The sequence below is a fragment of the Pseudorca crassidens genome, chromosome 15 (assembly GCF_039906515.1).
Source record: "Pseudorca crassidens isolate mPseCra1 chromosome 15, mPseCra1.hap1, whole genome shotgun sequence".
Taxonomy (NCBI): Eukaryota; Metazoa; Chordata; class Mammalia; order Artiodactyla; family Delphinidae; genus Pseudorca; species Pseudorca crassidens.
The window spans coordinates 1,882,049-1,904,871 of NC_090310.1; the positions used below are offsets into that span (position 1 = coordinate 1,882,049).

Below are 22,823 nucleotides of genomic sequence, written 5' to 3' on the forward strand. Positions count from 1 at the left end.
GAACATCCATCCCGCTAGGATGCTTGAGAACTCACTCGGGCTGGCAGCATCCCGCTCCTTCCTGCGGTGACCTGGGGCGGGAGGCTCGCGTAGCAAGTTCCCACGCTGAGCAGCGCTCCGCTCTCCTAGGGGCTCACGACCACCGTCAGGGTCAGCAGAACCCCTGCAGGTGTGTGGTCCACACCGAGGAGCCGCTCTGGGTGTGGCGCATCCCATGCCATCCAGCGAGAGGCGGGCACTGGGGGTGCTTCTGGCAGGTAGCAACCTGTTGTGCTTTGAAGTAGGTTTTCACCTGAAGAGGCGCCAACATGGTGTGGAAACCGAAACCACCTATTTCAGTGCCATCCTGCGCGCCAGCGAACACCCAGCCTCTAGTTCCAGCAGGTTCCGGAGGGCGGGACCTGGCAGCAGAGGGCGGGCCCACACGAGTAGCTGGGCCTCGCGTGCCGTGAAGTCCTCCTCCAGCAGAAGGTAGGAACCACACACCAAGAGTGGGACCGAGGAAGCGGAGTGGCCCTTCCACGCCCCAGGGGCTCCCCTCCACCCACAGCGAGCCTTCCCCTTCCCTGAACTCAGCACGGACCGCGTGCCACCTGCCGTTAAGGGCTGTCAACACAGCGAGTGCCAGCCTCTGAGCCGCCTTAACCAAGCAGCTCCTTCCTCTGGGGACCCGCCACCACCCTCTTCAGGGCCCAGCAGGTGCCTCACAAACGCAGTCAGTAAAAGCAGCCCTTGCTCAGGGGGGCTGAGCTCTCAGCCCCCCGCCAGCTGCAGGCCCAGCACCAACCTTGGCACCAGGGCCTGCGCCCGCCCCGAATGCCGAGTCCGTGAAACGCAGGGATCCCACACGCAAGGCCCACCTCTCCCTAGCGCCGCCAGGCAGACTGTAAAAGGGCTCGTCCTCTCCTTCAAGCAGAGCTCTCTAAAGTTCCGGGCATCACTGAGGAATGAGGTTGCTGAGCGCATCTGATGTACCTTACGGAGAAGGTGGCGTCAACAGGCCTGAAAGGACCACCCGACATGCTGCTGAAGGCTTAGTGGGAACTTCTGCTCTTCGCTTAAACCACAACAGAAAAGCCAGCATCACTTTCTTCCTGAGGCAGGTCGTAGGTCACAGCAAGGGGAGGATTCGGGGGCCAGCACGTTGTGGACCACAATTCCAGCGGCCTGGAGGGAGTCCTCCATGGCCCTCTGCTTCATGGCCTGTGACCCCGGCTGCACAGCAACCACCTGGGAAACCAGGAGTGCGTCCACGTGATGCTGTACTGCACAGGTTCTGGGTGGCTCAGCCCAGGGCTTTGCAAAGCCCCTCAGGTGACCTGACTGCGGCGCCAGAGCCGAGCATCGTGATCTGATCCAACTTTTACAAATGGGGAAACTGGAACTCAAAGACCTTAGCCCTCAGCCACGTGGATAATGACGAGTACAAGTTTCTCTGGGGGCGGGGGGGGGGGCAGTTCTGCCTTCCCCACATGTGGACGCACACAACGCCTACCCGGGTGATGGCCACTGGACAATACATACGTGCCTTTTCTACAAGAGAATCCTGAGTGCCACGAGCTCCGTCGGCTGGGAAGCATTCGCACTTTGCCTCAGAGGTTTCTTCGTTTTGTGATGGGGATGGTCACCCCACGGGGTTGCGGAGAAAAGAGTTCCCACCCTTGCCTTCCCTTGGGCTTGCCCCAGCCTCCTGTCTCTGGCCACATCCACGTCCATCACCAGGTCCTCTCCTTGGGCCCCCAGGTCTCAGGGCAGCAGGATCCCTCCTTCACACACACACGTGTCTTTACATGTATTTGCCCCGTTCCTTGTCCCGAAGTCGTGTTCTAGAGGCATCCACTCAGTGACAGTGCTCCTGTGTCCCACGTGGAAATAAAAACTGTGATCGACAAGTAATGAACCTTCAAGGAACATTAGGAGTTATCCAACTGCTCTGAATTTTGGGGACTGTCAAATTAATGTTGACTGCACATGCTGAGTTATTTTCTATTACGCAAAGGAAAACTGAGGATACATCCAGAGACTGAAGGTGGTCAGATCATCAAACCAGCCCCTCCTGCCAATGCTAAAATGCTGTGCAAAGTGTAAGTGGTGAGCAGTTCACCCCGACTGCTCTCCTCCTAACGGTGCCTTTACTCACGATACCAAGTTAGTGTCTGTTCCCAGGATGCCCAAGTTAGTTAGTCATAACTAATAATCTTGTTTCAAGATTATTTCCTGATCTTGGAGTTGAAATAACCTGACTCATTTTTATCAAAGAAGTAAAAAAATTACAAGAATAAAGAGTCTAGAGAACTCTCTATATAAATTACAAAGCTACAATGCAATATCTTTAAAACAATTTCTCTACAAACTGAAGGGTTAAAAAAATATTTCAGTAAAAAACGTACATGTGTCCTTATGTGTAAACAGTATAACTATGAGGAAAATATCTTAGTTTGAGGAAGTTTATTGTTACATTTTTGTAATAACAGATGAGGCACAACTATCTCAATAAAAAAAGACAATAATCGAGGGTAACAGTGAAATTAAAATAAAAAAATAGAAAAGCCTAAGGTTTTGGAGAGAAAAGTGACTATAATCTATGTGTAGAAAGGCTGTAAATGGTTTCAGTTGACCTTGCAAAGAGCGATCTTCTTCTCGGAAGCCGACCAATCATGGCATTGAGGGCCGGGCGCCTCGCCAGGACTAAGCCGTCCACTCAGCTTACCGTGAAGAGGGGAGCCCGGCCGCAGCGGGGAGAGCGGGTCAGTTCTGGGCCAGGCAGGGGCCCCCCTCGGGCCATCCCCCCTGCTTCCCAGTCCGCTCAGCTTCCCTGTCTATACCAACTCGCTTCCGCCTCCGAAAGCAAACCAGCAGCCGCGTCAGACGGTTGAAAGGACAAACGGCGCTTGCTGACCGTGCTGACCCCACTCGCCAGCAAGACGTTCGGACGGGCACCTGCACCGGCTACGCCGACCGCCCCCTCCGCCAGACCACAGGGAGCGCTGCCAGGCTGGTGAGGAAGCGCGTGGGTCCCGACACACGTGCGAGACCTGGAACCCGGCGGGCGAGGAGCGCTCGTGCCCCAGGACAGGTCCTCTGAGCAGCGACGGCGGGGTCTCGGGCCGCCCTGATGCAGCCCGTTGAGAATGTTCTTTTTTCTTTCGGCCTCGGTCATCGGCCCCGATCCCGGGGCTCGCCCTCTCAGTTTATGAAGAGCCACAGGAAGCAGTACAAAAACAGCAACTTTTCTCCAGCCAAAAAAAAGCCGAAACCCCAGCTAACATCGACAGGAAGCCTCGAGCGCCCAGAGAGACAGGATTTCATGTCGTCTCCTCATTAAAACCCTGTGATAACAAGGCTGACTCAGAAGCAGTTTCTTTCCTCCCTTTCCTCCTGGGCCAGCATCTGCCACAAGATCCCTGTTTATCTGCTGGGTGAAGGCAAGCAAGCCACTCACCAGGGACGCAGGACCGGGAACAGTGTGGCCTGGGGATGGGGCCCGGGGACGGTTACTCAACCACAGGAACATTCTGGTGCCACTGACAGAGGAAGCTTTTTTCTCTTTTAAATGCTAGGCAGGGTCCTCAACACGCCAGACACTTTTGAGTAGAGTAATACACAGTGGGGACCAGTTTGGAATGCAATGTATTTTTAAACACAGTGAAAGACACCTGGACAGAGTAACCGGACAAGTTAACTGAGTGTAAGATTGACCAGCTCGCGTCGACATTCACAGCCTCTGCAGTTTCACTCAGAGGAGACCACGTCCAACACTCTTCCTGCTACATGTGTACGTTAGTAGAAGCAAGAGACCGTGATGAGAACCTCAATTCTCGGCCACCAGGAGGCAGCGCGGAGCCCGGGGGCAATAACGAGGGCTCCGCTGGCAATGCCGCCAGCTCTCGGAAGCCCCTGAGAGGAAAGGAGCTCTCCACTTCCTCCAAAGAAGGAAAGGCTCCCTGCAGCCGACTGCAGCGTTGGAGACGACTCAGAAGACAGAAGAGTCATCTGCAAGGCCAGCTGGTTGAAGTTTTTGCCGAGGGGCAGGGAGGGTGGGCACAGAGGCAGCGGGCACTGCCCTGTGCAGAGGGAAGGGGGCAGGGCGGGAAGAAAGTGCAGGCTGTGGGGCCTTAAGTCCACACTGCCAGCTCTCACTGCCACCCTCTCATCTGACGGCCGGGCCAGGGCCTCTCGGGACATCGGCACAAGAGACTTAAAAGGCAGCACGCTCCCTTGGGGAAGTGGTGGCGACAGCCCACGCTTCACCTCCTACAAACCACCCTCCCCCCCCTGCCCCGGCAACACTCCTCACCAAGCACTCTCGAGTTAGAGAGAAAAGCCATCTGCAGAGATGTCGGTTTTCGTGTTTCTGTCATTAAAGACAGAGTGTGCGCGCACACACACGCAGTCCTCGATTACACTGTGTCAGAGAAGGAATAGTTTCTGTAAAAAGAAAGAAAGCTGTGTTATTAAGCATTACACATTAATACCAAAGTGATCGCCCGGATTTTCAGTAGTTTCACTAGTCCCCAGGATTCAGTAGCTAACATCGAAGTGTCGCGTCCTTTGGCCTAGAGCGTGGCGGGCCTCACGGCACCCCTGAGCCAGGTGTTGGGGGCACAGATTCGGGAAACCCGCTCCGGGGCACCGGGGAGATCTGGCCTGTGGCCGGCGAGGCTGCTGAAGGACCACAAGAGTGAGGGGCGTCCTCCTTCACTGCAACATAATATCCTTCAGGTTCTCTTGCAGGATGGTGTCCTTCACAGCGTGAAACACGAAGCGGATGTTCTCGGTGTCTATGGCGGTGGTGAAGTGGTGGAAGAGTGGCTTACTGCGATTCCGTCTCTTCCGGTCGAAACACTGGACTAGGTAGCGCTGGACGTCCTCCAGCCTGTGGGGGTCACCCTTGAAGTCTGGGAAGTGCTTCTTGATGCTGACAGTCTTTACTTTCTCCACCAGGAGGTCCATTTTGTTGAGGAACAGGATGATGGAGACGTTGAAGAAGAGCTTGTTGTTAACGATGGTCTCAAAGATGTTCATGGACTCCACCAGGCGGTTGGTGCGCCTGTCTTCCATGAGGACCTGGTCGTACTCACTGGACGAGACCATGAACAGGATCGACGTGATCCCATCAAAGCACTGGAACCACTTCTGGCGCTGAGACCGCTGGCCGCCCACATCCACCATCTTGAAAGGGATTTTTTTGATGACAAAGTCATGCTCCACGATGCCCTTCGTGGCCTTCCTCGCCAGCAGGATGTCCTGCTTGCTAGGAAAGTAATTCTGTAAAATAGGATAAGGGAGAAATTCAGGAGAGGAAGAACATGAGAAAACAAGAACAAAAAGATGGGGTGGAAGGAAAGAGAGTTACAGTGACTTTTGAGAGAAGCTGAACCAAATACCAGAAGCAACTTTCAATTACAAAAATATAAACTCACCATGAAACAAAAAGTGAAGGAACTAAACAGCTCATTTCAAAATGAACAAAGGCTCGTCAGGCTGAGGAAGGATTATCAGAATCTTCACTGTTAGGCCCCAGTCTGCAACCTCATCGGCTTTCTTCTCCACAGGAGACGTCCATCTTTTTTTCCCTGCACCATAGCTACCTTTCTGTTTTTCTAACTTCTAGGGCACACGCATTCCAAACCCTTACTATGAACTGATTTAACTCAGGTTTTGCAACGCTATGTAAATTTAGCCTGCAATATATTTAATATGTTATTCTTGGAGAACTCTTAAAGTCTTTAGCAGCACACGGGCAACTGTGGTCACTCAAACCACTTTGATCCTGCACTATTAACAATCCTCCAGTGATTACTGCACACCAGCACTCATGCATCATCCTTGCCAAAGATCCAAACGGGGCTGAAGCCTCTAGCGCCAACTACCAATTCATGAGGCACAGAGCGGGGAGAGAAACACCTTCAACAACACTGCAGGGATGGAAGAGCAAAACTGAGACGCGAGAAACCCCGCAGGAGAAATAATGCGATTACTCCAACAAATAAACTGAAAGGAAGAAAAAGATGGAAGGAGAAACCTAAAGAATAAAAGAAGTCTAAGTGCCACGGACCAGTTGCAATGGATGGACCGTAATAGGATGTTGATTCAAACTACTGAAATAAAGCAGCAGCCACAAGAAAACACTAACGAGACAACTGGGAAAGTCTCAAAACTGACTTGATATTAAGGAATTATCGCTAATTCTTTAGGAGCAATAATGGCATTGCGGTCACCTGACACCACAAACATGGCTCATGAGGATGGCGAAAGCCCTCACCGCTTGGGCTGCTTTGGTCTCCACACAAATGTTTTCCAATCCTGGATCACAGACTCCTGGGGTGGGGGTCTTACTCACCAGCTGGCCAATCCGGTCCAAGTTATCCAGGAAGTACTTCACTGATTCACCCTGTCGCGGAGGAAATAAGAGTCACAGCTCAGTCTAGGCTGAGGAGCCCTGATCTGGTAAAATGGCTGCTCCTTTGCCTCTGTGTAAACAGGAGGGCAAAGTAAAAAGGCCAATAGCATGCATGTATTGTTTTACATCAAAAACACAACTAAAATTTAAAAATGCAATTTCTCTAGCTCTGATCCCAAGGTTCAAATGCAGACTGTGTTTTCCAAAGCACCCCGGCTCGATCCTGGTGATGGGCGGGGTGCTGCCTCCCTTCCTTCCCAGATATGGAGACTGGCCTGCTCCAGGCCATGCCACCACGGAGCTAGCCCGTGAGATTAAGTGTCTGTGAATGGTTTCGCTCCTGGACAGCTGGCCCAAGGCACTCTAGCCACCGTCTTTGAGGCACATGACAAAACACGCACCAGTTTCTGGAAACAGGCCTGACATTCCATTATTACGTCACACATTTGTACGACCTGATTTACAGCCTCGAACGAGGGGACTCTTTGGTCTGGATTTCCGTGCTGGGATGACCAGTCTTTCTCTACCCACTGGACGTTCTCCGGACTGAACGTCGATACAAACCAGGGCAGTTCAATAGCCAGAGTGACCTTGAAAATCACCCACGGTCCTGTTCTCGGAGGACTGAACCCCCCAACGCGGCGGCACTCACGGGGCATAAGGAGCGTTCAGAGGGCCTTCAATGTCGATTACATGGAGGGAACAGAGGCAGTGGAAGTGAACGGGCAAAAGCTCCCCTTAAAAAGTGGGATGTTGATTATACCCCGTGTGCCCAGAGGACACGGCTTCCTGCAAGGTTGCACCCTGAGCCTCTCTGCAGACAGGGACCGGCGAGGACGCTGGGAGAGTCCCCCAGGGAAGCCACGCCAGCCCCGTGTTCTCACGACAGTGGAGGGTGGCAAGGAGGTGGCACTCTGGGCTTTTAAGGAGGAAGATCATCTGGAAGGTCCTAGGTGGCAGCTTGAGCTGAGACTTCGTAGAAGACGATGAGGAAAGGCAGGAGCAGCAAGCCCTGGTTCCTCCCTCCCCACGGGCCTCCTCCGGGCCTGAAGGAAGAAGCCGACGGGTGGGCTTCCTTCAGTGAAGAATCAACCTTCCCATTTTAAAATGGAGGCCTGCGGGTGATTCGGCAGAGAGCATTTTGTTTAAGGAACAGAAACACACCTTCCCTGCGTCACAGCACAGACCACGGTTTGCGATACGACCTTCGTCCTGGGCACCCGTGCTGTCAGGGCACAGGCCGACTCTGCCCTGGGAGGCCGGGGTCCGGGCCGGCACGAACACCTCGCCTCCAGCGGCGGCCCCCAGCCCGCACACAGCTCCTCCCCGTGGAGGGGAAGCTGGGTTCAGTGCGGCGGGAGGTCGTGCCCCTTCCCGCAGCTGCCGATCGTGCCCTGCCGATTGGCACAGCCTGCCTCCTCCCGTGGCCGGACAGGAAACAGCTGGTGGGCAAAGAGCTGCCGGAGTGGACGCCAACTCACCTGATTTACGGCTACTCCTTCCCCAAAGCTCCCATCTCTCTTACCCCCCACCGCCTCTCATTCGGGGCCCTCGGAGGCACGACGAGAGCTCAAGAACAATCAAGGCACTGCCCGTGTCCCCCGTGCATCCTTCCAGGAAGGCGGGGCAGCGGGGGCGGCCCACAGCCAGCCTCCTGCCCGACTCGGGCGGGGGCTCCAGGCACAAAGACAGTGGGACCAGCACCCGCTCCCACCACCACCCGGCCAGGGGTCTTGGCCTGATTGGGCACAAAAAGTCACGGCAACGCAGATACCCCGGCCAAGTTCTGTCACCACGGCATGACAGTCGTCCCGGTGGCAGGCACCGCGACGTGGGTGCAAGTGCCGAACCTTGACACGCAGACGTGACCTGCAAAGTGTCCCGAGGACACAAGTAGGCATGAGCTAAACACAGACTATTAAGAAGGGGAGGAAATCATTTTCCCCCAGTTTGACTTTATTTCCAACGATTGCGTTTGAAATCAGGGTCGGACCAATGGACCTTAAAACACACCAAATGCTAACATAAACGGACCTTTACAGTTTGTTTCTCCACCAGAACGGTCTGTTTAATCATCTCACCAGCTTGTTTCACAACCTCAAAGGCGGTGACTTATTGGTGACTCTGCTGCTCTGCATGGTTGGTGGCCTTGACTCTTTCCAGGAAGAATCATGTATGACATCGGAGAGGGGAGAAATCCTGCTTCACCTAGACAATAAGCTACCGGGTCCACGTTAGAGCCGCTGTTGAACCGTAAGGCAGAGGACTACACCATTCTGCTCTCCAACGCGGGGCTGGCAGGAAGGGGATGAGAAACTAACGTGCTCAGACCAGAAATTGGCCCATAACCTGGGCGCGCCGCGCCATCCTGCTGGGCTGAGTTGGAACCGCGGTCGAGGTCACTGTGGTTTATTGTCAGAGACTGGAGAGCACGTCACTCCACTGGACATGTAGCAATAGGCTTCACGATCCCCACAGCGTCAGCTCATTTAAAGGTCCAGGTTCACACTTCTGATCTATCCTCAACACCAGGAGAACGCGGTCATGTCTTCAGAGAATAGTGTCTGGCAGAACCTGAGATGCTAACCTGAGATTAACCACTCAGACTTTGCTACAGACTGAATGTCTGTGCCCCCTGCCCCCCATTCACATGCTGAAGCCTATTCCCCAGTGTGATGGTGTTAGGAGGTGGGGCCTCTGGGGATGCTGAGGTCATGAAGAGGGAGTCCTCACGATGGGATCAGTGCCCGTATCAGAGGGATCCCAGAGGGCTCCCTCCTGCCTCTGCCACGTGAGGACACAGCGAGAAGACGCTGTCTATGAACCCGGAAGCGGGCCGCCACCCGACACTGAATCTGCCTGTGTCATGGACGTCCAGCCTCCAGAACTGTGAGAAATAAACGCTTGTTGTTTAGTCTGTGGTATTTTTGTTACCACAGCCTGAATGCACTAAGATAGCACCTTGGTAGAAAGAGGCGACATGATCCCAGAGTCTTCTGACAGCTACTGGGGCAACGTGGTCTAACAAAAAGGAGTAAATGGAAAACGGGCTTTTTACAATCCTGCTTGCTTTGAAAAATCTATATCACTTAAGATTACTAAAAACATGGATTCATGGATTAGACAAAACACAACAATTCATTAGCTCAGAGGCCACCAAACACAGACTTGACATCAGCCCGCCCTCCCGACCCAACGCTCCCGGCAAAGCACTGACCCTTGTTAGCTCCGGATGGATGGCTGAGGTGGGGCCTCGTGGGTGAAGACGGGGCTGTTTCAAGAAGTAGCAGAAGGTTTATCTGGGGCCCGTGCAGTTGTGCTAGGCACAGACGCCGAGCGTGACATGAGGGACGTGTGCAGGGGCCAGGCTCATAGCACCAGCGAAGAGAATCCTCTTTTTGGCAAATGGACTCTGTTCTTCACCAAATCTTCACTGGACGCTCCTATCACCCACAGCTCTAGCAGAGGTCATGCACACTCAGGGCTCCATATTCAAGGCTTCTTTCTGTCCGGCACCATCAGACAGACCCTCCTGCACACCCACCCCACCCTCCGTGACAGCCCCTGCAATACTGAAGCCGCTCCTCCGTCGCACGTCGGCCTCAGGCACCCATTCAGCCCATTTAGGCCTGAGGACAGAGACTCAGCTCTTGCAGCGCTGAGCAAGCCCACTCTGGTCACATCTCTTTCTCTGCCAGTAATCGATCCAGTCTCCCATACTTGGTTGAATTCTGGTCCGTTCTGTCAGTGTCACAGGGGAGCTGTGTGCATGAAAGAGAGCCCGTCCAGGTCAAGAATCACTGGCAGAGGCCCCGCAGGGGATGGAGAGAGGACAGAGGTGGGCGTGGGTTAGTCCGAGATGCAAAGGTGGAGGCAGGAAGCAAGCAAGGGCCAGCGAGTGGTTACACAGGAAACAAACACTAACGTCCACCTGGGGACAGGCAGCTTTCCAGTTCCTAGTCCTGTATCTGTCTACACATGAGCGGTTCCTGTGTTCCTGGACTCAGCGGAAGTAACTGTAAAATTCTAACACAGGGCTTGTCAATGTGAGCACGGGGATTCGAAAATTTAGTTCAGTCGCTCAGACGCAGCAAATCAGGAGACAAACCTCAAAACTGCTGTATATTAGAAACAACAGACTACTCTAATGTCAGATTTTCATTTCCATCACTTAATAAATATTGAATTTATGATTTAATTTCCATTTAATAGAGATGCTAACCCAACAACCTGTTTGAATAGAGAACTTTTAAAAATACTTTAGAGGACAGACCTTCAAGATGGTGGAGGAGTAAGACGCGGACATCACCTTCCTCCCCACAGATACATCAGAAATACATCTACATGTGGAACAACTCCTACAGAACGCCTACTGAATGCAGGCAGAAGACCTCAGACTTCCCAGAAGATATATATATATATATATATATTTTTTTTTTTCCTTTTTCTCTTTTTGTGAGTGTCTATGTGTATGCTTCTTTGTGTGATTTTGTCTATATAGCTTTGCCTTTACCATTTGTCCTACGGTTCTGTCTGTCCGTTTTTTTTTTCTTTTGTATAGTTTTTAGCGCTTGTTATCATTGGTGGATTTGTTTCTTCGTTTGGTTGCTCTCTTCTTTCTCTTTTTTTATTACTTTTTAATTTTTTCCTTTTAAATAATTTTTTATTTTAATAACTTTATTTTATTATTTCCTTTCTTTCTTTCCTCCCTTTTCTTCTGAGCCATGTGGCTGACAGGGTCTTGGTGCTCCAGCCGGCTGTCAGGCTTGTGCCTCTGAGGTGGGAGGGTCGAGTTCAGGATATTGGTTCACCAGAGACCTCCTGACTCCACGTAATATCGAACAGTGAAAGCTCTCCCAGAGATCTCCGTCTCAACGCTAAGCCCCAGCTCCACTCATGACCAGCAAGCTACAGTGCTGGACACCCTATGCCAAACAACTAGCAAGACAGGAACACAACCCCACCCATTAGCAGAGAGGCGGCCTAAAATCATAACAAGGTCACAGACACCCCAAAACACACCACCGGACGTGGTCCTGCCCACCAGAAAGACCAGATCCAGCCTCATCCACCAGAACACAGGCACCAGTCCCCATCCACCAGGAAGCCTACACAACCCACTGAACCAACCTTAGCCACTGGGTGCAGACACCAAAGATAATGGGAACTACGAACCTGCAGCCTGCAAAAAGGAGACCCCAAACACAGTAGGATAAGCAAAATGAGAAGACAGAGAAACACACAGCAGATGAAGGAGCAAGGTAAAAACCCACCAGACCTAACAAATGAAGAGGAAATAGGCAGTCTACCTGAAAAAGAATTCAGAATAATGATAGTAAAGATCCAAAATCTTGAAAATAGAATGGAGAAAATACAAGAAACGTTTAACAAGGACCTAGAAGAACTAAACAGCAAACAAACAATGATGAACAACACAATAAATGAAATTAAAAATTCTCTAGAAGGAAGCAATAGCAGAATAACTGAGGCAGAAGAACGGATAAGTGACCTGGAAGATAAAATAGTAGAAATAACTACCACAGAGCAGAATAAAGAAAAAAGAACGAGAAGAATTGAGGACAGTCTCAAGAGACCTCTGGGACAACATTAAACGCACCAACATTCGAATTATAGGGGTCCCAGAAGAAGAAGAGAAAAAGAAAGAGACTGAGAAAATACTGGAAGAGATTATAGTTGAAAACTTCCTTAATATGGGAAAAGAAGTACTCAAGTCCAGAGGGTCCCATACAGGATAAATCCAAGGAGAAACACGCCAAGACACATATTAATCAAACTATCAAAAATTAAATATAAAGAAAAAATATTAAAAGCAGCAAGGGAAAAACAACACATAACATACAAGGGAATCCCCATAAGGTTAAAAGCTGATCTTTCAGCAGAAACTCTGCAAGCCAGAAGGGAGTGGCAGGACATATTTAAAGTGATGAAAGAGAAAAACCTACAGGCAAGATTACTCTACCCAGCAAGGATCTCATTCAGATTCGATGGAGAAATTAAAACCTTTACAGACAAGCAAAAGATAAGAGAATTCACCACCACCAAACCAGCTTTACAACAAATGCTAAAGGAACTTCTCTAGGCAGGAAACACAAGAGAAGGAAAAGACCTATAATAACAAACCCAAAACAATTAAGAAAATGGTAATAGGAACATACATATCAATAACCACCTTAAATGTAAATGGATTAAATGCTCCAACCAAAAGACATAGGCTGGCTGAATGGATACAAATACAAGGCCCATATATATGCTGTCTAAAAGAGACCCACTTCAGACCTAGGGACACGTACAGACTGAAAGTGAGGGGATGGAAAAAGATATTCCATGCAAATGGAAATCAAAAGAAAGCTGGAGTAGCAATTCTCATATCAGACAAAATAGACTTTAAAATAAAGACTATTACAGGAGACAAAGAAGGACACTACATAATGATCAAGGGATCAATCCAAGAAGAAGATATAACAATTGTAAATATTTATGCACCCAACATAGGAACACCTCAATACATAAGGCAAATGCTAACAGCCATAAAAGGGGAAATCGACAGTAACACAATCACAGTAGGAGACATAGTAGTGGGACACCCCACTTTCACCAAAGGACAGATCATCCAAAATGAAAATAAATAAGGAAACACAAGCTTTAAATGATACATTAAACAAGATGGACTTAATTGATATTTATAGGACATTCCATCCAAAAACAATAGAATACCCTTTCTTCTCAAGTGTTCATGGAACATTCTGCAGGATAGATCATATCTTGGGTCACAAATCAAGCCTTGGTAAATTTAAGAAAATTGAAATCATATCGAGTATCTTTTCCGACCACAACACTATGAGACTAGATAACAATTACAGGAAAAAAATCTGTAAAAAATACAAACACATGGAGGCTAAACAATACACTACAAAATAACTAAGAGATCACTGAAGAAATCAAAGGGGAAATCAAAAAATACCTAGGAACAAATGACAATGAAAACACAATGATCCAAAACCTATGGGATGCAGCAAAAGCAGTTCTAAGAGGGAAGTTTATAGCAATAAAAGCCTACCTCAAGAAACAAGAAACACCTCAAATAAACAACCTAACCTTACATCTAAAGCAATTAGAGAAAGAAGAACAAAAAACCCCCGAAGTTAGCGGAAAGAAAGCAATCATAAAGATCAGATCAGAAATAAATGAAAAAGAAATGAAGGAAACAATAGCAAAGATCAATAAAACTACAAGCTGGTTCTTTGAGAAGATAAACAAAATTCATAAACCATTAGCCAGGCTCGTCAAGAAAAAACAGGGAGAAGACTCAAATCAATAGAATTAGAAATGAAAAAGGAGAAGTAACAACTGACACTGCAGAAATACAAAGGATCATGAGAGATTACTACAAGCAACTATATGCCAATAAAATGTACAACTTGGAAGAAATGGGCAAATTCTTAGAAAAGCACAACCTTCCAAGACCAAACCAGGAAGAAATAGAAAATATAAACAGACCAATCACAAGCACTGAAATGGAAACTGTGATTAAAAATCTTCCAACAAACAAAAGCCCAGGACCAGATGGCTTCACAGGCAAATTCTATCAAACATTTAGAGGCGAGCTAACACCTATCCTTCTCAAACTCTTCCAAAAAAGAACAGAGGGAGGAACACTCCCAAACTCATTCTACGAGGCCACCATCACCCTGATACCAAAACCAGACAAAGATGTCACAAAGAAAGAAGACTACAGGCCAATATCACTGCTGAACATAGATGCAAAAATCCTCAACAAAATACTAGCAAACTGAATCCAACAGCACATTAAAAGGATCATACACCATGATCAAGTGGGGTTATCCCAGGAATGCAAGGATTCTTCAATACACACAAATCAATCAATGTGATAAACCATATTAACAAGTTGAAGGAGAAAAACCATATGATCATCTCAATAGATGCAGAGAAAGCTTCCGACAAAATTCAACACCCATTTATGATAAAAATCCTCCAGAAAGTAGGCATAGGGGGAACTTACCTCAATATAATAAAGGCCATATATGACAAACCCACAGCCAACATCGTTCTCAATGGTGAAAAACTGAAACCATTTCCTCTAAGATTAGGAACAAGACAAGGTTGCCCACTCTCACCACTATTATTCAACATAGTTTTGGAAGTTTTAGCCACAGCAATCAGAGAAGAAAAAGAAATAAAAGGAATCCAAATCAGAAAAAAGGAAGTAAAGCTGTCACTGTTTGCAGATGACATGATACTATATATAGAGAATCCTAAAGATGCTACCAGAAAACTACTAGAGCTAATCAATGAATATGGTAAAGTAACAGGATACAAAATTAATGCACAGAAATCTCTTGCATTCCTACACACTGATGAAAAATCTGAAAGAGAAATTAAGGAAACACTTCCACTTACCACTGCAACAAAAAGAATAAAATACCTAGGAATAAACCTACCTAAGGAGACAAAAGAACTGTTTGCAGAAAACTATAAGACACTGATGAAAGAAATTAAAGACGATACAGACAGATGGAGAGATATACCATGTTCTTGGATTGGAAGAATCAACATTGTGAAAATGACTATACTACCCAAAGCAATCTACAGATTCAATGCAATCCCTATCAAACTACCCTATACTACCCAAAACAATCTACAGATTCAATGCAATCCCTATCAAACTACCAATGGCATTTTTCACAGAACTAGAACAAAAATTTTCACAATTTGTATAGAAACACAAACGACCCAGAATAGCCAAAGCGATCTTAAGAAAAATGGAGCTGAAGGAATCAGGCTCCAAGACTTCAGACTATACTACAAAGCTACAGTAATCAAGACAGTATGGCACTGGCACAAGAACAGAATTACAGATCAACGGAACAGGATAGAAAGCCCAGGGATAAACCCACGCCCATATGGTCACCTTATTTTTGATAACGGAGGCAAGAATATACAGTGGAGAAAAGACAGCCTCTTCAGTAAGTGTTGTTGGCAAATTGGACAGCTACATGGAAAAGAATGAAATGAGAACACTCCTTAACACCATACACAAAAATAAACTCTAAATGGATTAAAGACCTAAATGTAAGGCCAGACACTATAACACTCTTAGAGGAAAACATAGGCAGAACACTCTATGACATAAATCACAGCAAGATCCTTCTTGACCCACCTCCTAGAGAAATGGAAATAAAAACAAAAATAAACAAATGGGACCTAATGAAACTTATAAGTTTTTGCACAGCAAAGGAAAACATAAACAAGAGGAAAAGACAACCCTCAGAATGGGAGAAAATATTTGCAAATGAAGCAACTGACAAAGGATTAATCTCCAAAATTTACAAGCAGTTCATGCAGCTCAATTAAAAAAAAAAACAAACCCAATCCAAAAATGGGCAGAAGACCTAAACAGACATTTCTTCAAAGAAGATATACAGACTGCCAACAAACACATGAAAGAATGCTCAACATCATTAATCATTAGAGAAATGCAAATCAAAACTACAGTGAGGTAACACCTCACACCAGTCAGAATGGCCATAATAAAAAAATCTACAAACAATAAATGCTGGAGAGGATGTGGAGAAAAGGGAAACCTCTCGCACTGTTGGTGGGAATGTAAATTGATACAGCCACTATGGAGAACAGTATGGACGTTCCTTAAAAAACTAAGACTAGAACTACCATACGACCCAGCAATCCCAGTACTGGGCATATACCCTGAGAAAACCATAATTCAAAAAGAGTCATGTACCATAATGTTCACTGCAGCTCTATTTACAATAGCCAGGACATGGAAGCAAACTAAGTGTCTATCGACAGATGAATGGATAAAGAAGATGTGGCACATATATACAATGGAATATTACTCAGCCATAAAGAGAAACAAAATTGAATCATTTTTAGTGAGGTGGATGGACCTAGAGTCTGTAATACAGACTGAAGTAAGTCAGAAAAAGAAAAACAAATACCATATGCTAACACATATATATGGAATCTAAAAAAAAGAAATTGGTTCTGAAGAACCTAGGGGCAGGACAGGAATAAAGATGCAGACGTAGAGAATGGACTTGAGGACACAGGGAGGGGGATGGGTTAACTGAGATGAAGTGAGAAAGCGGCATGGACATATATACACTACCAAACGTAAAACAGATAGCTAGTGGGAAGCAGCCGCAGAGCACAGGGAGATCAGCTCGGTGCTTTGTGACCACCTAGAGGGGTGGGATAGGGAGGGTGGGAGAGAGACGCAAGAGGGAGGAAATATGAGGATGTATGTTTATGTATAGCTGATTCACTTTGTTATAAAGCAGAAACTGACACAGCATTGTGAAGCAATTTTACTCCAATAAAGATGTTAAAAAAATACTTAAAAAAATATTATATAATTCCCCCAAAGAAACTTTGAAATCAGGCTTTGCTAAATTAGTAACTACGATATCTCACTGGGATCTTGCGAGATTAAAATTGTTATCACAGCTCTGAAAGTAATTGGAAAAAGATTAAGCATCATATTAATATGTATTAGAAAAATTAAGTTTCTCACATTTTACTTTGGGTGCCTATAAACTGTCTGTTGCTAATTATAATCCTAATATATCAGGCAAAAGATTCACTGGCAAAGTAGAAGATGCACAAAGCTGCTGGCTGCAGCACTATTACAACATTAGAAGACTGGGGACGAGCCAAATGCCCGTACCATCAACTGTGGACGGGAATGAGGGGCCTCTAGGGACAGTTACAGAGTGACTTACAGACAGATAAAAAACCAAGGTGCAAAATAGAAAACAGTGTGATTCCTGTTGTAGAAGGAATGGTGGGGAAATGAAAACATCTATACTTATATTTTAAAGAAGAAACATTGAAGGATAAACCAGCAAGAAGTAAAAACGATGATGTACAGGGAGGGGAGAACAGGGAAGGTGGGACGGGGTGGAAGCAGACCTCTCTGAATGTATTTTGACTTTAGAACCATGCAAACATCTTACATAATTAAAAGCAAAATTAAATTAAAAAATAATCACCCCCTCAAAATTTAGGCAAACTGAAACAAAGGACCCTAACAGTGTATCAAGCTGGAGGCCTCGACCTTCTGCCCTGGATGGAGCACGGGCTCTCTAGCTTTGCTGTGCAGGCCTGTGCCCAGGCTTGTGCTTAAGTCCCTGTACCCAAGCTCCAAGCCCCCCACCTGAGATCCTGACAACGGCTGCCGCTTGGCAACCAAGGTGAGACCCCAGGAAAAGGCCCAAACAGGCCCTGGAGGCTGGCCTGGCTTGGGTGGGTCTCCTTGGCCTGTGCAATGGGGCTGAAGCCACAGGCCAGAGCGCCAGGCCCCTTGTGCCTGGGATTCTTCTGTTTCTTAAATTGAAGTAAAATCCACATGACAGGACCAACCATTTTAAAGTGTGTGCAACACAGAGGCATTGAGCACATTGGCAAGGCTGTGCCACCACCTCCCGTACCCAGTTCCAAGGCACTTCGTCACCCCAAACGGGACCCTGTGCCCATAAGCAGTTATTCCTCAGCAACCACTCAGTGGTCTGTCTCTATGGATTTGCCTGCCTTGAATCTTTCCTACAAACAGAACCACACACTGTGCGCCCTTTTGTGTCATCAGGCTTATTTCACCCAGCACGTTTCCAAGGTTCACCCACGTTGCAGCAGCTGTCAGGACTTCATTCTTTTTTACAGCTGAGTAATATTCCACTGAATGGAGGGCCCCTGTTATGTTTATCCATTTGTCAGCGGACGCACATTTAGATTATCCCCAGCTTCTGACTACTGTGAATAGTGCTATGAACACTCATGTAAAAGTTTTTGTTTGAACATCTGTTTTCAGTTCTTCTGGGTATATAGTCCACTTAGGAGTGAAATTACTGGGTCACATGGTAATTCTATGTTTAATGTTTTTGAGGCACCACCAAACTATTTTCCACGGTGGCTGCACTGTCTCACATTCACGTCAGCAAGGCACAAAGGTTCCACATCTTCACCAATACTTGTTATTTTCTGATTTTTAAACTGTAGCCATCCTGGTGGGTGTGACGTGGCATCTCTTCATGGTCTTGTCCGGGTGTTATGGTGGTCATGTCTGTAGCACTATGAAGTGGATTTTTATGCATCAGAAGCAAAGATGGCGAAGTGTAAATACATGTTGCCGCCGGGAGTGGGTGCATGAGCACCTGTTGGGCTCCCTATGTCAAATGCCCCACAGAAAGTTTAACAGTCCAAATTACAGACTCAGCTTTTAAAACTATGGATTTAGATTCTACGTTCGTATCTCAGGGACCAGACCATCCCAGAGAAATGAGCGAAAAAGAAGTTCCAGAGCATGTTCTTAGATAGTCTCTTTCTCCAGATAAGAAAGCACCATGGGGTGCAGGGAAGATGAGGGCTTAGCCAATTTTTATAGCCTCCACCACAGAATCCCTAGAAACTTAGGACATGATATACTGGGCGTGTCATAACCATGGCTGCCTATCGCCTTTCTACATCTTGGGGAAATTCACACCAGGATTACAGCCTCTGCAATGTAGCATCCAGAACCCAAGTTCCAAGTCTCACCGGGGCAGGGATAGAAGCGCACGTGAAAACGTTGCAAGAAGGATACAAAGAATACCCGTACACCCTTTGTGTGGGTTCACCCATCATGAACATTGTGCCTCATTCATTTGCTTTAACCTTTGTTCTCTTCCCTTCAATTTACAGTTGACCCTTGAACGACATGGGTTTGACTGGCATGGGTTCACTCATATGCACATTTTTTTCAATAAATATGTACTACACGATCTGAGGCTGCTTGAATCTGCGGATGTGGAACCGCAGATGGAGAGGGCCAAGTGTAAAGTTAGACTCGGATTTTTGACTGCATGGGGGTCAGTGCCTTCCACCCCCGTGTTGTTCAAGGGTCAACAGTGTATATATTTTGTTTTTTAAAACCATTTGAGAGGAAGTTGTCCATTTACCCCTAAAAACTTCAGTGGACCCGTCCTAAGAACAAGGACCTTTGCTTCTACGACCCTGTAACCCCGGGAGACTTGATGTTGATGTAATCCGTTTATCCTGGCTGCATTTCCTCTTCCAGCACAGAATTCAGTCCAGAACCAAGTACTGCATTTAGCTGTCATGTCTCTTTCGCCTCCTTTAATCTCAAACACTGATCTTTTTGAAGAATACAGCTGCCCCCCTGCCTCAGGTGGGGGTTTTTGTGATGTTTCCAATCTTCACCATGACAGTTGCAAAATGGTTTTCCAATCAGTGCTACGACCACTGGTCTGTGGTTGACATTCTCTTGTAAACAAGAGTCCTCCCTTCTCTCCTGTTTCTCTCTTCATTATCTACATGGACTTATAGATGCCTGTATTTCTCAAGGTTTGCAATGCGCTGCTGTCCTTAATTATCTTGGTGCTTGAACTGAAGACGGTGTCGGCCCTTTGCACTTCCCTCTTAGTTCTGAAACCAGCTGTCAATCTCTACCCTCCCTCCCCACAACAAACCTGAACAGCCTTTAATTCCTCCTGGTAATGCTTTATACGTTTTTCTGCGCAGAGGTTCTACACGTCTTGTCTTAGATTTCTTCTTAAGTATTTATCCTTTTATGGTGCTTCTTAAACAGCATCTTTAAACATTTTTCGTTTTCTAATTCTGTTGTTAGTGTACAGAAATACAACTGATTCTTGTACATGGACTTGTGTCTAGTAACTTTGCTAAGCTTCACATTCATCCCAACAGTGTCTGTACTTTCTTGTTAATTTTCCAGGTATACAAGCACATCGTCTGTAAAGGAAGACATTTGGTTTCTTCCTCTCTCTTGCCTTAGAGCACTGGCTGAGGGCTCTAAGACAGTGCTCAGTGGAGCTGGTTAGACACTGCAGCTTGCCTGCTTCTATCTCAGAGGGAAAACTTTCCATGTTTAATCATTAAAAACGATTCCTGTGGTTCTACTTCCGGCATGAAGGATTAAACTCTTAGCAAAGAGAGTCTCCTGCAGATAACAACCATAAACTCTGGTCAAAATACAAAAAACAAAGATCTGAGGGTTCTGGAGAGTGAGTAAAAGCAGGCCCATTTTTGGAGGGGAGTAGAAACTTGGAGGAAGTGAACAGCACAGGGCGAATTCCCGTGGCTTTGCCCGAGGTCAGCCACAGTCCGGTGGGATGTGGCAACAACTAACATTCTGATGGAAAGGCTCCCATCTCTTTGGCCAGAGGAACCAGGGGAAGGAGCCTGGGCAACCAGGGCTGGCAGGGGGTGAGGAGGGAAACCTCAGATTCTGTGTATAAACGCTGCCCAAGACTCTGGTTGTCCCTCAACCACTCGTGCACAGGGCCCTGGAAGGGGTCTGAACTGATATCTGAGCCACCACCAACACAGGCATGACAGAGCTGGGACTTTAGGTCTCACCAAGTTAAGTGCCTGCTAAAGCAAAAAATTCAACATTGACTGGTGAACATAACAGGATCTAGAGTCCCTAAAACAACATTCATAATGTCCAGGATATAATCCCAAATTACTCAATGTATGGAAAGCCAGGAAAATGGCACTCATCTTCAAGGGAAAAATAATCAATAGATACCAACTCAACCCAGATATTGGAATTATTAGACGAAGGCTTTATGTTCAGTTAGATTAAGAAATGCTTATAATGAATAAAGACACAAAAAAATCTTGGCAGATACACAAAATACAAAGACAGCCAAATAGACATTTTAGAACTAAAATGTATAATATATGAAATAAAGAACTTAACTGATGGACTTAACAGACTGGAGATGACACAGGAAAGAATTAGGGAACTTTGAAATTAGAGCAATAAAAATTATCCAATCCCGAAAAGAGGGAAAAAAAAAAGATGAATAAAAGAAGATAATGACTCCAGCATCTTTGGGGGTGATTTCAAAAGGTCGAACATACCTTAACTGGAATCCAACAAGAAAGAACAGGGAGAATCAGGCAGAAAAAAAAAAAAGCAGAAAACTTTCCAAATTTGGTCAAAGACATAAATTTACAGATTCCAAGAAGCTCCACAAATTCCAAACACAATAAATATGAAGAAAACCATACCAAGGATATTAGACAACACACTTCTAAAATAATCCACGGGTGAAAGGAGTCGTCACACACTTTTTTGGTCTGACATGTAAAGAGCTTGGCAGTAGTCACTCCAGTCCTCACAACAAAGAAAAAGCTGAACAAACTGAAAATCAACAACTCTTCTTAGATCCATCAGAGAATTGATGTTTCAGGGCCAACTGTTGCTCTCCCAACTGGAGAGACAGGCAAATACAGAGAATTCCGGCTTACCAGGAACAGAAGACATGGCTGGAGCCAGCAACTGACACATCAGGTCCGGTTTTCATTAAATTACAAGGCATACTAAAAGGCAAAAATTACGGTCTGAAGAGATAAAGTGAGCATAAGACCCAGATTCAGATTTGGCAAAAACTTTGGAATGAACAGATCAGGAAATTAAAATAATTATGATTAATATACTAAGGTCACTAATGGAAAAAGGAGACACCTGCAAGAATAGATTGGGTAATATAAGCAGAGAGATGGAAACTCCAAGATTCAAATGGAAATGCTAGAAACCAAGAAGAAATCACAAAGTAAATTACAAAGTATTTTCAATGGAAAGATAATGAAAATAAAACACCAAAATCTGTGAGATGTAGTTAATGTAGTATTTAGGGGAGAAATCTGTAGGTTTTTTTTTTTTTAATTAGAAAAGAAAAATGACCCAAAAACGTTGACCAAAGTTTCCATTTCAAAGAGCTTCTAAAAAATGAGCAAAGTAAACCCAAGGTAAGTAGAAAAAAGGAAATAATAAAGTAAGACCAGGTACCACTGAAATAGAAAATGAACAAATAATGGAAAAAATTAACAAGGCCAAAAAGTTGGTTCTTCAAAAGATCAACAAAATTGATCACCTCCTAGCTAGAGTAATCAGGTAAGAAAAGTAGAAATCGAATCACTAGTACCAGGAATGAAAGAGGAGTTACACTACCAATACTATAGACATTAAAAGGCTAATAAGAGGGCTTCCCTGGTGGCGCAGTGGTTGGGAGTCCGCCTGCCACGCGGGTTTGTGCCCCAGTCTGGGAGGATCCCGCATGCTGCGGAGCGGCTGGGCCCGTGAGCCATGGCCGCTGAGCCTGTGCGTCCGGAGCCTGTGCTCCGCAACGGGAGAGGCCACAACAGTGAGAGGCCCACGTAAGGCTAATAAGATATTTTTTAAAATTATTTTTTAGTTTATTTTTTATTGAAGTATAGTTGACTTACAATGTTTCAGGCAAACAGCAACGTGATTCAGATTATACAGGTAACAATCTGGACTTGTGATTGGCATGTGAAGTATGTGACTGGGGGACAGTCTTGTGGGACTGAGCCTTCA

At 46.3% G+C, this 22,823-nt stretch overlaps 1 protein-coding gene across 2 annotated transcripts in view; it reads right to left on the bottom strand.

Moving 5' to 3' along the window:
* Positions 1 to 2,433: 2,433 nt before the first annotated feature.
* GNA12 (G protein subunit alpha 12) overlaps positions 2,434 to 22,823 on the bottom strand; it is a 112,165-nt gene continuing 91,775 nt past the window's right edge. Inside the window, exons 3-5 of one of the 2 annotated variants that reach the window (XR_010934718.1) lie at positions 6,344 to 6,394; positions 4,298 to 5,268; positions 2,434 to 3,329 (exon numbers count right to left, since the gene is read on the bottom strand). Coding sequence is in view for 1 of the 2 variants with exons in the window: in XM_067705379.1 (XP_067561480.1) it covers positions 4,699 to 5,268; positions 6,344 to 6,394 (621 nt within the window). In the remaining variant the exon portion in view is untranslated. Of the gene's footprint in view, positions 5,269 to 6,343; positions 6,395 to 22,823 lie in introns of both variants that reach the window. The other variant, XM_067705379.1, reaches the window with a different exon arrangement.